Source organism: Dendrobates tinctorius, unplaced genomic scaffold (assembly GCF_039654945.1).
Source record: "Dendrobates tinctorius isolate UK_male_01 unplaced genomic scaffold, ASM3965494v1 ptg000070l, whole genome shotgun sequence".
NCBI classification, from domain to species: domain Eukaryota; kingdom Metazoa; phylum Chordata; class Amphibia; order Anura; family Dendrobatidae; genus Dendrobates; species Dendrobates tinctorius.
Genome location: NW_027361738.1, coordinates 40,240,884 through 40,256,324, shown reverse-complemented (window position 1 = coordinate 40,256,324; position 15,441 = coordinate 40,240,884). Strand labels below are relative to the sequence as shown.

The following is a 15,441-nucleotide window of genomic DNA, read 5'->3' as shown; positions in this document are numbered from 1 at the left end:
TTTAGCCAGAGTAGTAATAGTTAAATTGATAGCTAACCCGATAGGAAGCTAGCTAGTGGGAGGAGTTAATTCTGAGGTAACTGGATTGTTCTAGAAAGATTTGTGGGGAGTTGTGAGGTAAAAAGTGAAGTGAACAGAAGCAGTGCCAGAGGGGGAGAGACAGTGAAGTGAAGGCTCGGGTTACAGAAAAGATGGAAACTGTCGACAGGAAACAAGTGGGACTGGGCAGCCTGAGGGAACAAATGGCGAGGCTTTTGGACAACTCCCGAGACATTCCTGAAGGGAAGAGGAACGGGGAGCACCTGGAAGAAGTGGGACCGTCATCTCAGTTAGCTGTGGTACTGGGTACCTGGGAACCAGATCGTGTGCCAGAACACAGTACTAGTGAGAGTCTAGAGAAGGTTTCTGTGTCATATGGAAAATACTGGACTGTGACTGCTGCAAGTTTGGACGAATTAAGTATTCCAAAAAATGAACAGAGACTCTGACAATATTTGTGTGTGCGTGAGAAGAAAAGGAACCCTGCCTACTGAGGAAAACGCTGGCCCTCATTTGGGTGAAACCACTCACACACAGTACATTATAAAATGGACATTCTGATTTTACAGTAGTGGAGCGTCAGGATGTGGAAGAGTTAAAGACCCTGGCCCCCGTTACACTATAAACCAGTAGTGGCTGTTTAGTGAGATGGAAGATCCTAACAGGTTCCCTTTAGTGAACCCTATGTAGTCAAACTCCTCAAAATGAAAATCACTGATTGTTCAATACAAGAGTGGTTGATTATAAGGAAAGGTAGAGGTGAAATGGCTCAAACATACCTGTGAAACCTCTGCTGAAATTGTAAAGCGTGGTGAGGACTCTCAAATGTTGCAATGGCTTTTCTTTGATGGGGAAACATCTGAAGATTCTGCAAGGAGAAAAAAAAAAAGGAAAAACAAAGATATATCATTTAGAGACAATTTCAAATGCAACATCTTTGTTTCCACTGCAGCAGAAAATCTACGAGAAAGTATTATTCAATAATAAATATTTCAAAGGGGCTTAAAGAGGTTGTCCAGTAGTGATGAGCGAGTATACTCGTTGCCCGGGTGGTCTCTGAGTATTTGGATGTGCTCAGAGATTTAGTTTCTGTTGCCGCAGCTGCATGATTTATGGCTACTTGACAGCCTGAATACATGTGGGGAATGCCTGTTTGTTAGGGAATTCCCACATGTATCCAGGCTGTCAAGTAGCCATAAATCATGCAGCTGCGGCAACAGAAACCAAATCTCCAAGCACATTCAAATACTCGGGAAATCTCAAGTAACGAGCATACTCGCTCATCAGTATTGTTCAGGACTTTTTTTTTTTAGCCTAAAAATGAACAGGCGAGTAATTGCTAACTTCCTGCCTGTTTTACCAGGCGCTGGCGCAGAGAGGTCACTGACCATTCCTGCCAGCTGATCCACAATAAAACAGACGCTTTTCTTCCTTTGGGCTGCTCTGTTGATGGGCGTAATCATGGTCATGCTGACTGACAGCCTGCTTCCCGCAATTAGGCAGCAGGGAGCTGGCTGCCAATCAGCATGACATGTGCAGTGACGCAAAATCAACAGAGCAGAAGAGAAGCTACTGCTTTGTCAATTTGACGTCAGCGGAAGCTACCCATTCACCAGGACGTAGCATTCTGTGACAACAAACTTTGTGACAATATTATGAATTACAGAAAAAAAATTACAGAACATTAGGTACGGGAGACTTTCTTCTGGAGAAGATGCTGGCTTGTAATAACATCCTAAATTGAGGGATAAGGCTTGTTAAGAGGTCGGACATTGACTTTTTGAAAACGCCAAATCGTTAACTTTCTGTAGGATACCTAATTTACATACCTTTTTCTCAGGGAGCATTGCTTGGCCTATAAGTCTTGCTATGTCACCTTGTCCGTTTCCTTCGAGAGACAGTATAACTTTCAAATTCCTCTCGCTCACATAATCAGCACCCTGCTCTACAATGACGTGAGACAAGAACCCTGAAACAGTTTTGTGACGCAACAGCGACCTCACCAGCGAGATCGCTGTGTGTGACACTGACCAGTGACCGGCCCCCTGCCGGGTATCGCTGATCGTCCTGGAATGGCGAGGACTTTTTTTTGATCGCTGGTCTCCCGCTGGCCAGCACGCATCGCTGCGTGTGACAGGCGGGAGACCAGCGATCAGCGCGCTGGTAACTAAGGTAAACATTGCGTTTCTAAGCGGCGCACAGCGCTTAGAAACCCGATATGTACCTTAGTTACCAGCGCACTGGTGCAGGGAGCTGGTAACCAAGGTACACATCGGGTTTCATAGTGGGTAACTAAGCGACGTCGTAACTAAGCTGCCTGTTTGGCAGCTCACCAGAGATCATGTAGCGACAAACCAGCGATCCTGACAAGGTCATATCGTTGTCGGGATCGCTGGTGCGTCGCTATGTGTGACGGGGCCCTTAGGCTAAATATCCTTAATCAAGTTGCAAGACTGGTTGAAAAGTCAAACATTGTCTTGTAGGGAACAATAGGAAGTCAAATTTAAAAAAAAAATGAAATTTGATCATTACTAACAATTTCCACTGATCCAATAAAGCACTTTGGATAAGCAATTTAGATTTTAAAAAAATAGAAACATCTTTACATATAAATTTTGTTTAAAAAAAGTTCAACAAAATAGTCACAATGGTCCTACATTTTACTTTGTACTCAGCTATACATTTTAAATTAATACCATCAAATTAGAGGGGCTGCCCAGGATTAAAAAAAAATTAACAATGGCTGCAGCCTTCCAAATATAGTGTTAAACTTGGCTGTGCGTATAGGCTTGTACATCAGTATTAAAAATAAAATATTAACCACTCAGGCTCTGCTTTTTTAAAGACTAATTGCCTATTGTTTCAGGAAACAACATATGTATATAGCCACAATGGTTGGATCCCGACACTTTGTTTTTTATTGAAGCGTGTGCTAAGTAATTGTCAAGGAAAAGGGTGTGGGGTCAGGTGTGACATTGCATATTGTGAGGTGGACCATAGACAATGACTGGTAACCATATACAGCTCTGGCAAAAGCTAAGAGACCACCACAACAAAACCCTGTCATGTGCAGCCCATTCTCCAGACCTGAACCCCATTGAAAACCTCTGGAATGTAATCAAGAGGAGGATGGATAGTCACAAGCCATCAAACAAAGAAGAACTGCTTATATTTTTGTGCCAGAAGCAGTGTGAAAGACTGGTGGAAAGCAGCCAAGACACATGAAAGCTGTTTTTAAGACTCATGGTTATTCCGCAAAATATTGATTTCTGAACTCTTCCTGAGTTAAAACATTAGTATTATTGTTTCTGAATGATTATGAACTTGTTTTCTTTGCATTTTTGAGGTCTGAAAGCACTGTGTTTTTTTTTGTTGTTTTTTTTAATTTTGACCTTTTTTCTTTGTCAGGAAAAAAAAAATACAAAATGTATTGCTTGGAAATTCGGAGATATGTTGTCAGAAGTTTAAAGACTAAAAGAACAATTTACATTTTGCTCAAAAATATACCTATAAAGAGAAAAATCAGACAAACTGAATATTTGAAAGTGGTCTCTTAATATTTGCCAGAGCTGTAGATGCGTTAGGCCTGTTTCACACATCAGTTTTTTTGGTCAGTCAAAATCCGCTAAAATGGCGGATAATGGTTCCGTTCCTGTACTGACCACAACGTTTGTCACCGGACCGTTATTTTAACGGATCCATCAAAGGAAGAATTTTAAAGGAACCGCTGCCTGGGGAAGGAGAGAGAGAAGAGAGAGAGAGAAAGAGAGGAGAGAGAGAGAGAAGAGAGAGCGAGAGGAGAGAGAGAGAGGAGAAGAAGAAAGAGAGACAGAAGAGAGAGAAGAGAGAGAGAAGAAGAGAGAGAGAAGAAGAGAGAAAAGAGAGAAGAAAGAGAGAAGAAAGAGAGAAGAAAGAGAGAAGAAAGAGAAGAAAGAGAGAGAAGAAAGAGAAGAGAGAGAGAGAGAAGGAGAGAGAGAGGAGAGAGACGAGAGAGAGAAGGAGAGAGACAGAGGATAGAGAGAGAGAAGAGAGAGAAGGAGAGAGAGAGAAGAGAGGGAAGGAGAGAGCGAGAGAGAGAAGAGAGAGAGGGAAGGAGAGAGAATTTTTCAGCCGCCAGAACAAAGTTTAGGGTTAAATTTGCGGCTGAGAGAAGTCTTTCGGACATGCGCAGTGAGAAATGCGGATCCGGCCGCCCGAAAAAACGTCGCATGGTCCGTTCAGGCATGTCGGCGGACGTCAAAATTTTGGCGGATCCGCTAAAAAACGGATCCAACAGAAGGCCATCCGTCAAGATCCGCCGGTAATGCAACTCAATGGGAAAAAAAACGGATCCGCCAAGAAAAATGGCGGATCCGTTTTTTTTTGCAAAACGGCGGATTTTGACTGATGGACACAAACGGATGTGTGAAACAGGCCTTACCAGTCATTGTAATCCTGACTCTGCTGATCAGAAACCTTGCAGGGAAAACTCTTCTTGAAAGAAACCTGTCAGCTGGCTTTAGTACTCGCAACTGATCGAATCTGTGATAGGTTTTTGTAAAAAAAAAAAAAAAACCAACTAATTTTATTTATTCAATCATTTAATCCATTCCTGGGTAATGACTTTTCCTTTAACAGCTCTCTGGTCTCTTTCCCCACCCATAGCCATCCTGTGGTCACTGAATGACAGGTCTTTCTTGTCTGAGTGACCTGCCTCCCTAACCAGAGATCTTGTGCAGGCGCTGTCATTCTCTGGGGCAGTACATTCGGAAATCCGTGTAAGTGAAGGGCCAAGACCCCTAAACTTGTAGCTCATTTACATAAACATTTGAAAAGCGGTTACTCGGGAATGGAATAAAGGACTGAAAAGAAAACAAAAAAACCTGGTCATTTTCTGATGATAGCTTCATGTAAGCACTATGATTCACGGGTTACTGAAAAAGCCAGTTTAATCCCCCCAAAATACCCTTAAGAAAAACGTACTGCACTTCCAGAAGACGAGCCGTTTGCAGTGTCACTTCTTGCACCAATAAGCAGTTTGGCTTTTTTGCTTTCAGTAATCAATCGGACTACTGGAAAAAATGGCTGTATAAAGGCTGCAAAATTAGCAACCTGTCTAAACCAATTTCATCTCATGCCACTGGTTCAGGGAAAATGAGGTCAGGCCATTCAGCGTTGTGTTTCAGATCTAGGACACATACTTTCATAGAAGTTCCATTTTTATGGTAATAAATTAATTGATTCCAAAGAGATGTTTTTTTGATGGTATTACATATTAAGAGGAACAAAACACAAATCATCTAAAGAGGGACATAAGTACAATTGTGCATATTTTGTTAGATGTGTTACCGCTTGAGCGGTAATAACCTATCTATGGAAAGGTTATCATGTAATCGTATTGGAGGCCTTAGAGACGCTCAGTAACTAATCTACGCCTTTACACGAGTGGTGAACAGCAGAGCCAATTGTTTGTAACTAGAGCCAATGAGATTGCATTGGGCCTTAAAGAGGACAGGCTGGTGGTCCAACGTCAGGATCTAGTGGTCAACTGGTATACAGCAATCTGAAGTTTGGCCATCACTTACTTTGATGATCCCTTTGCAGTGGTTAAGGGGTGGGCAACCATCTTGCTCCCTTTTCCAGCACTAAACAGCAAATGTTGACAGAGTGGTTCATCATATCTGCTAATGAGCTGACAAATGTAAAACTCCACAAGAGTGTGGCCACATTGGAGTGTCCTGTCACCTATGTGACTTTGCTAAATATGTTTGGGCTGCAGGTAGGGATGAGCAGATCGGTGGATGTTCGGTTTAGTCCAAAGTTCGGTTCAGGTACCAGAACTCTACACAAACCGCATAGAAGTCAAAGGGGACACGAACTTTGATGCTGTAAAATGGTCGTAGTAAGGGCTAGGAGGCTGCCAAAGGAAGCAGAGCATCTCTCGCTTCTCACGGAACTCAGAACACTAAATCGGAAATCCGGGAGAAGTCTGTGTTCAGAGTCCAGCACCGGACTCTAGGTGCTGGGTGACAAGTAGGATTACATTGTAATTTACTCTGGCGACTGAAGGATTATGATCGAGCATATCCGCCTGTGCTGAAAGAGCCTTGCTCCAGTGATATCCCAGGGCCTGCTCAGTGACTAACAATGCACAGAAAAGTCTTCCTGAATCGGTGGCATTATAGTGTCACATGATCCTCCTCAGCCTATCATTTACTCTGAAAAGGATCATGTGACAACTGTCATATGACTTTTCAGATCTGTTAATTGGCAAACCGAGAGATCATGTGATGGTTCCTGCGACATGACATAAGACCAGGATGTGCCTTCTTTGTTTTGTGGCCTCTAACAAGTTGGATGATGTAGATGGGGGGCCATGCCTTAGTCAGTAATTTCCTCATACTGACACGGGCTCTTAATAGAACATACACATAGAAAATCGGACACACTCTTGCCCACACTGGTTGATAGTCTTTACAATTTCCTGTAAAAATTGTGTAAAAATGATTTCAGAGAACAAGGGGCTTAGTTTTTTTTGCATATTCCACAAGCAGACGGGGCAGGGGATTTCAATAATTTTTTTTTCTCCTATTGCCTACAGACAGTGGTGGCGCCGTATTCATATATCTGTGTGCACCGGATCACAGTGAAGTGAATTACATGTATATATATAATAATAAAAAAAAAAAAAAAAAAAATAGTATTCTATGGCTATTTTGCTGACAAAAATTGTAAACCTATAAAATGGCTGGATAGTCTTCCACCCTCCCCTCTACACATACATGAAGGCTGCGCTCATGTGAGGGTGGAAGTAGTTTCAAATATAAAAAAATGGAACAAGCCATGACCAGACTCTTCTAGCGGCAGAAAGACATCAGACATGCCGAAAGCTAACAGGCCCGATGCTGCGGGAGTTTGGACATCCACACACATTATACAGTTGGCCGTTCCTGCCAAAATTTGCATGGGCGACTTAAATCTAATGTGTATGGGCACCTAGAATAGGGATCTAAGGGGTAATGTTTCTTCTTGTGGAGAGTGACAAGCCAGGCCTTGCATGTCAGAATGAGGAGACTATTATGCCATGCATGTTCCTCTAGGGAATCAAATATGCAAATTGTCTCTTCAGATAGGAAGAGGACTAGAACTCTAGTGCCACCTAGTGGAAGTACCAATCCTAAGGCCCCCCGTCACACATAGCAATGCACCAGCAATCCAGACAACGATATGACCTTGTCAGGATCGCTGGTGAGCTGCCAAACCGGCAGATCTCACCAGCGATCAGGACCAGCAACGACGCGGCGCTTAGAAACCCGCTGTTTACCTTGGATACCAGCTCCCAGCGCCAGCACGCTGGTATCTAAGGTACACAGCGGGTAACTAAGTGACGCACGCGCTTAGTTACCTGCGGTTTACCTTGGATACCAGCTCCAGCTCGCAGATCGATGGTCTCCCGCCTGCCACATGGAGCGATGCGTGCTGACCAGCGGGAGACGAACGATCAAAAAAATGTCCAGGGCTTTCAAGCACGGTCAGCGATACCTGACGGGGGTGGCAGATCTCACCAGCGATCAGGACCAGCAACGACGCGGCGCTTAGAAACCCGCTGTTTACCTTGGATACCAGCTCCCAGCGCCAGCACGCTGGTATCTAAGGTACACAGCGGGTAACTAAGTGACGCACGCGCTTAGTTACCTGCGGTTTACCTTGGATACCAGCTCCAGCTCGCAGATCGATGGTCTCCCGCCTGCCACATGGAGCGATGCGTGCTGACCAGCGGGAGACGAACGATCAAAAAAATGTCCAGGGCTTTCAAGCACGGTCAGCGATACCCGACGGGGGTGGGGGGGGGCGGTCGCAGATACATGTCACACACAGCGATATCGCTGGTGAGATTGCTGTTGCGTCACAAAATTTGTGACTCAGCAGAAATCTCGCTAGCGATCTCGCTGTGTGTGATAGGGGCTTAAGTCAAAGTAGGCTTTTAACAAGCTTTGCAATATGACTTAGGATAAAATCCAAACCAGAATCTCAATTTGTAGATTGTTTTGGGGAGAAATGTTACCCATTAGATCCCAGTCTCAAGCCTTTCATCTAGCCAAATCAGATCTCACACTTTGCACTGACGAGCAGCAAAACCCTGTCAGCATAATTGAGATTCTGGTTTGGCTCTTATCCTAAGTCCTATGGCAAGGCTCGTTAAAGGGTCAATATTGAATTTTAGGATTGTTACTTCCAACAGGTGGTGATAAGAGTTCTAGGCCTCTTTCTCTCTGAAGAGGCAATTTGCACATTTCTAATTACTAATAAGTAAATCCTTTGTGCACTGGCTTCTCAAATATTAACAAAATGTACAACTGCCAAAAAACCGTTTGATCCAATAAGCATTGCGGCTTTAAGTCTCCTCAACTCGACATGCTGTGCATGTCATTCTCCGCAAGGATATCGGTCAGACGCCTCTCTCACAGCCAAGTCAGATCTCACACTTTGCACTGACGAGGGGCAGTACCCGAAACACAGTTTCAGCAAATTGAGATTCTGGCTTGGCTTTTATCCTAAGTCATGTAACAAGGCTCGTTAAAGGGTCGATATTAACTTTTAGGATTGCTACTTCCAATAGGTGGCTCTAGAGTTCTAGTCCTCTCCCTCTCTGAAGAGACAATTTGCATAATTATCATCCAATAATGACGAATAGTAATGAAATACACAATCTGGTTACTCCGAATTCTCATTTATTACAAATATTAACCATTAACAACTTTTTGATGATGTACAAAATAAGTTCCTCCAGCTTCCATTACAGAACCAGGTAAAAAAAACAAAAGACAAAAAAAACAAAAACAAATATAACATGGCAACCTCTGCCTCAAAAGAAGAATACGATTAATCAAAACAAATTGAATATCAGTGGCAGCAGAAAAACATTTTCCAATAAAGATATTGACTTTAATTTGGAAATCAAAATGGCTCAGCACCTAATTGGTACTTTTTTTTATCTCTATAAAAAAAAATGAAGCCTTCCCGCCTATCTAACACATATCTTTTAGTTGAGTTGACCAACCCTGTATGACATCTATTGTGCATGAGATTATGGTAATCATATCACCAGTTTCCTGTAGATTCAGTTCTGATCTACCAAATGATATAAGGTAAAGGTGTCAAATACGTGACCAGCCCAAAGGACAAATTAATGGGGATGTTAATCAAGGAGGCCAGCATGGCGCCCATGCATCTGTATAACAGATCAAGCTACCTAATAACTTCTACACATTGTCTCCAAGACAAAAGGATGCCCAAATGGTGGGGAGTCAGATAGTTGTGACCTACATACCACTAGAATTAAATGGCACTGCGTCTAACAGACAGCTCTGGCAACCTGACCACTGACTTAAAAGGCCATCAGGAAAATTCAAGTGTCATATTTTGGCGCAGTGCTTGGCTAGGACCATAGATTGGCACGGTGCTTCCATAGGACCATAGTTTGGCGCGGTGCTTCCCTGGGACCATAGTTTGGCGCGGTGCTTTCCTGGGACCATAGTTTGGCACGGTGCTTTCCTGGGACCATAGTTTGGCACGGTGCTTTCCTGGGACCATAGTTTGGCACGGTGCTTTCCTGGGACCATAGTTTGGCACGGTGCTTTCCTGGGACCATAGTTTGGCACGGTGCTTTCCTGGGACCATAGCTTGGCCCGGTGCTTTCCTGGGACCATAGTTTGGCCCGGTGCTTTCCTGTGACCATAGTTTGGGACGGTGCTTTCCTATGACCATAGTTTTGGACGGTGCTTTCCTAGGACCATAGTTTGGGACGGTGCTTTCCTAGGACCATAGCTTGGGACGGTGATTTCCTAGCACCATAGCTTGGCACGGTGATTTCCTAGCACCATAGTTTGGCACGGTGATTTCCTAGGACCATAGTTTGGCACGGTGATTTCCTAGCACCATAGTTTGGCACGGTGATTTCCTAGGACCATAGTTTGGCACGTTGCTTTCCTAGGACCATAGTTTGGCATGGCGATTTCCTAGGACTATAGTTCGGCATGATGCTTTCCTAGGGACATTGTTTGGCACTTAATTCCACTGAATCATCTAGTGATATGCCACCAGTGTCTTTAATAGGACAATCACTAAGGGTGTTTTGATCACGATAGTTTTTTATGTAGATTTTCAAGTGATTTTGCTTCACAGTTAATATACCACAGTGTAAACGTCCTCTAATATGGCAAATTAAGCATATATTTGTGCATCAGGCAACAACAGTAACTTGACTAGAGTAATTAAAGGGGATGTTCAATCTTAAATTAAAAGACTGCAGTGGGCTGTAGGCATTGAACAGAGAATAAACAGAACGGACAAACTGCTGCGGATTTCACAACAGAAATACTGAAGTGGAGAGCACAAGACAAAAAAAAACAAATAATGAAAAAGAAACAAGGTAAACAATTGCATCTTTGAGACAAAACGGACAAACTGCTGCCGATTTCACAACAGAAATACTGAAGTGGAGAGCTCAAGACAAAAAAAAAACACAAATAATGAAAAAAGAAACAAGGTAAACAATTGCATCTTTGAGACACCGTTGATCTTCATAACATCTTACTAGTAAATGAGACACCGTAGATCTTCATAACATTTTACTAGTAACTAATCCTCACAACCACATTAGTCTTACAGCTGGGGCTCTGTACTAAGTCAGTGGAGTCTCCGTATGTAGTAAATTCATCATGCCTAAAAAAGTCACACAAAAACAGAATGATTTAACCATCACATCGGGAGCAACATAAGGAGATATAATGAGAAGATCGCATCAGTGGAGACCAGACGTCTGTACATACATCGTCTTACTAAAACTCCATTCAAAGTCTGAAAGTTCCGATGTCGTCAATTGTTCTGTGGGGTGGTCACACTGAAGTAGGTGAGTCATAGGAACTCCGAAAAAGCTTTCAACGATTGTCATTAGAAATTACTCATAAGGTTTTTATTATAAAATGTCATTTTAGTGACTATCAATACAAAGAGTATGGAGAGATTGCCATTTTCACCGTTGACTGAAGAACAAGCGATAGACTGACAATTTTCAGTAGTTCACTAATATATGACACATTCTATGTAATCCTAAACTAATAAGCTCCAATATGCGTCACGTGGGCAATACTACAACTGTGACCTGCAGTAGTTGGCAGCTGTGGTATTATGTAGAATGCCCGCTAGCCGATGCCAATGCTGAGTGGGGATCTCTAGAATGGCAGCCGTCAGGCAAGTAACACATTAAGCGAAATGCACCTATCTAAAATCGGCATCCTAAAGTTGCATTTTCAGATTTTTAGCCACTATGTAAATGAACAAATCCTTTCAAAACTGATCTTCTGACAAATCAGATATGTGATCATCAAAGTAGCCATGATCTCTGCCCAGATTTAGCAAAATAGTTATTGGAAATCTCTCACGACAGTGCTCTATCGAACTGGAATCCAGCAGAAAAGCAGCTACACACCGAGTGGTGGCAATAAGTAAGGCTCTCAATGACGGCGGTACTTTCAGACTTTGAGTGGAGTTAACCTTTAAAAAAATTTAAAAAAAAAAAACTTAAATCGTTAGCAAAAAGTGAACAAAAAGAATCTTATGCTAAAAAAAAAAAAGTCTACTAAAACCAAGAGCCATAATATCTTGCTCCTTAAAGGGATTATCCAAGCCTATGATATAGATGACCTAACAATAAGAAAATCAACGGGCACCCAACACTCGGCAGCCCCTCCGACCAGCTGTCAGCAGACCATCTCTGTACATTGTTTGGTGTCCGTTCTCAGGTGCCGCAGCTCAGTTTCTATTGAAGTTGCCGCAGCTCAGTTTCTACTGAAGTGAATAGATGTTGTTCCGCTCCACGCACCGCTGACATCCGACCCACCCAGAACACCTGATTGGTGAGGCCACCGGGTGCTGTAATCTTGGATAACCCCTTCAAACTACAGGGAAAATAACACTTTTCTTACTGTTATCAGATGAAATAATGTAAAGCGAGAGGAGAAGACTGAGGGGAACAAAACTCTTTGCCAACAAAGGTGTTCAAATGGTAGAATTTATTCTAGCGGAACCACATTTGCATAAAGCTCAGATTTGTAAGTATTTTGTGGTCGATATTTACATTTGGAAGCTGGATGTGGTTTATCCTGTGGCGCTTTCTGAAAATGATAAGAGTATGAAGCCCATCAATCCAATCATCAGGGACAGCTAGCATCTACTTTTGACAATTTGCCAATTAATTTGATACGTTTTTAAAGCGGAATAGCAATTTCATAAAGAAACATCATTTCTTTAGGATAATTTTCATCCCTTCATGATCGGACACCCCACTGATTCTGAGAATGGAGGTGCTGCACTACCGGATTCAGCATTCAGCCCCCCCTTCACTGTTTTTTCTCTGCTTAGCAGCAACCATGTCTGGGTTGTCTGCTATCCTGACTTTTTCTGCCCTGAGTGCAGGCTACTATTCCCATGATGCTTTGCTACTATCTATTGGTTACTATTTATCAGTGACTTAGATCCGCTCTCCCCGGATTTACAGTATACAGCAGAATTTTAGTCTCTCTAAGGCCGGCTTCACATCTGCGGATGGCAGAGCTGCGGAGGGTTGCGGACTTCCTCCGTTCAGCTCCGCCCACTTCCACACCTCCTCCGTTCAGCTCCGCCTACGTCTGCATGCAGCCTGCGTAACTATCTTTATCATTGGGTACGCAGGCCGTGCGGATGTATGCGGATACCTCCGCATGCGTGGTTTCGACGATGCGGCGACCTGCGTTGAACGCAACATGTTGTAATTTGTTGCGGTCGCCGCATCGTCAAAACGACTTATGCAGAGGCATCCGCATACATCCGCACAGCCTGCGTACCCAATGCTAAAGATAGGTACGCAGGCCGCATGCAGACGTAGGCTGAGCTTCACGGAGGAGGTGCAGCAGTGGGCGGAGCTGAACGGAGGAAGTGCATACGCAAATCTGAACCTAGCCTTATATGTATACACAGCAGAGTCTGTGCCTCCTATGTAATGCATATACAGCTTTGTGAATCCTATGGGGTGTATATACAGCAGAGTCTATGTATCCTATGTGATGTTTATTCAAGAGGGTGTGTCTACCATGTGATGTATATACAGCAATCTCAGCGTATACTATGTGATGTATACACAGCAGTCTTGGTGTATGCTGTGTGTAATGCAGTTTCAGCCAGTCTTACCAATTCTCTCTCTGCTCTCATATAATGCAGAAAGAAGATTCTGACTTATGAAACGAACAAAAAAAAGCAACCAATCGCAGCTTTCATTTTACCAGAGCAGAAAAAACAAATGAAATATGCTCTATGATTGGTTATTGGCAGCGAGGTCAGGCTTTCTTTTCAACAGTTTCACAAGTCTTGAACAATATCTTTATCTGCATGGGAGAACATAGAGAAAGAAAGGGAGTTGGGTGGGGAAGAGAATGAAAATCACCTGGAGGGACTCAATATGCAGTTCAGAGACAGACTTTCTGTTTACACATTAGTGTTGAATTGAATTGTTTTTTTAGGAGATCACATAACCCAATTTACCATAATGGAGGATGAAATGTATATATGTAAATGAGGGGACCTGAAATAAATTAAACATTGAGAATATTCATGGTAAGTGCATCTTTAAATAGAGATGCACTTAAATTTCCCTGCACAGAGGAAGACTGATGTGCTAATACTCAGGGAAAAACTGTTAAGGGGGTGCAATGCTATACCGGTGCACTGGATCCATAAGTCAAAATGTTCTGGCGATGTATACACAATTTCAGAAAACAGCAGTGACATTGGTGCTAATCTGCTTTTACACACAGGAACCTTGGTAGAACCCTGCAGGCTGGGAGGTCAGAGAAGGTCACCCACAGAACTGTGCACTAGTGATACCATAATATGGTACTGTTATATACTGTAATATTGTACATCAGCAACAGGAAACTAAAGGTCTTATTAATGAATGGTAAACGGTGATAAAAATGTATAATCAATCCTCTAAATTTGCAAATACATTACCATATTAGTCTACAGTTAGAATCTTCAGCATTCCCAGAGCTGCACTCACAGTTCTGCTGGATGCTATACGAAACCAGGAACATGCATCTATTTATAGGGAATCTATCAGCACCATTTACATGTGTGAACTACCGAAAGCATCATACAGGGCTTCCAATTATAAACAAGAAAATTTATTTTTTTTTAATCTTCAAACTCACCGTCGAGGCAATCCAGCTAACATACTGCTTCAGCATGCACTAACTAAATTATGTACACTTGCCCAGGGCCACCATCAGGGAATTACTGCCCTTACTGGCGTATGGTGCCCTGTGAGACTTGGGGACCATGCCCCCTCACCAGCTCACCGGGCCCCTGCGGCCGGATTCTGCTGGTTCACTTGAAATCTATCACCAGGAGGGCTTGCCGTTCGGTAAAAAAAAAGCTGATGGCTATGTCATACAGTGTTGAATGGGAACTCTTAATGTATGATTGGTGAGGACATGGTGCAGAAGTGGACTTTTTCCAAGAGAGGGTGGTGCAACTGTGGAAAGTTCGAGGGGCGGAGCCTGGCCGAAGTGTCAAGTGGGCCCGAATAGTTTGCCAATAAGGGGCCATGAAATTCAGTGACAGCCCTGTACGTGCCACCTAGTCTTCCACATGCAAATCCATTGCTGTGATCCCACCCAGCCTCCTTTCAAAGGTACCCTGTCAGCAAATTTATCACGCCAGACACAGGGCAGCAGAAATAGGATTATTCATTAGGAAAGGCAGAGAAATGATTTGTGGATGATTGACATGTGCCGTTTATAATATTTACCGGCAAGTTGCAGAGGCATGTGGGTGAGTACACAAAATTATATCACTATACTCAGTGTCCGGTGAGGGACATCATGTATAGAGCAGTTTGCTATTGACTGGTGCTGACAGATACCCTTTAAATGGATTATGGCGTAAATTCTACATTTTCCAGCATGTAAATAAACCTAGGTTCACACACACACACACACACACACACACACTGTGTGGCCTCTGTCTTGGTAGGGTTAGCCTTTTTCGGATATGCACAAAAAGATGGTTTTCCATGTTGTGCGCACATCTGAAAAAAACAGGATTTTGGTTGCTTACCGTAAAATCTGTTTCTCAGAGTCTTCATTGGGGGACACAGGAACCGTGGGTGTGTGCTACTGTCACTAGGAGGTTGACACTATGCATGAAAAAAAGGTAACTCCGCCTCTGCAGTATACACCCCTCCGACTGGCTGTAGGACAATCAGTCAGTGAAAAAGCAGTAGGAGGAGACATTATCATGTAAGTCATCATATATTCATTACACGTAATAAAATCATGGGAGGGCGCTGTGTTCCCCCAATGAAGACTCTGAGAAACAGATTTTACG

At 43.1% G+C, this 15,441-nt stretch overlaps 1 protein-coding gene across 7 annotated transcripts in view; it reads right to left on the bottom strand.

The window, feature by feature from the left end:
* RBM33 (RNA binding motif protein 33) overlaps nt 1–15,441 on the bottom strand; it is a 193,186-nt gene that overhangs the window by 14,955 nt on the left and 162,790 nt on the right. For 5 of the 7 annotated variants that reach the window (XR_012233418.1, XM_073581583.1, XM_073581585.1 and 2 more), the window contains exon 18: nt 819–907. Coding sequence is in view for 6 of the 7 variants with exons in the window: in XM_073581583.1 (XP_073437684.1) it covers nt 819–907 (89 nt within the window). In the remaining variant the exon portion in view is untranslated. Of the gene's footprint in view, nt 1–818; nt 908–8,733; nt 10,744–15,441 lie in introns of those variants that run through there. The other 2 variants (XM_073581584.1, XM_073581587.1) reach the window with 1 other exon arrangement.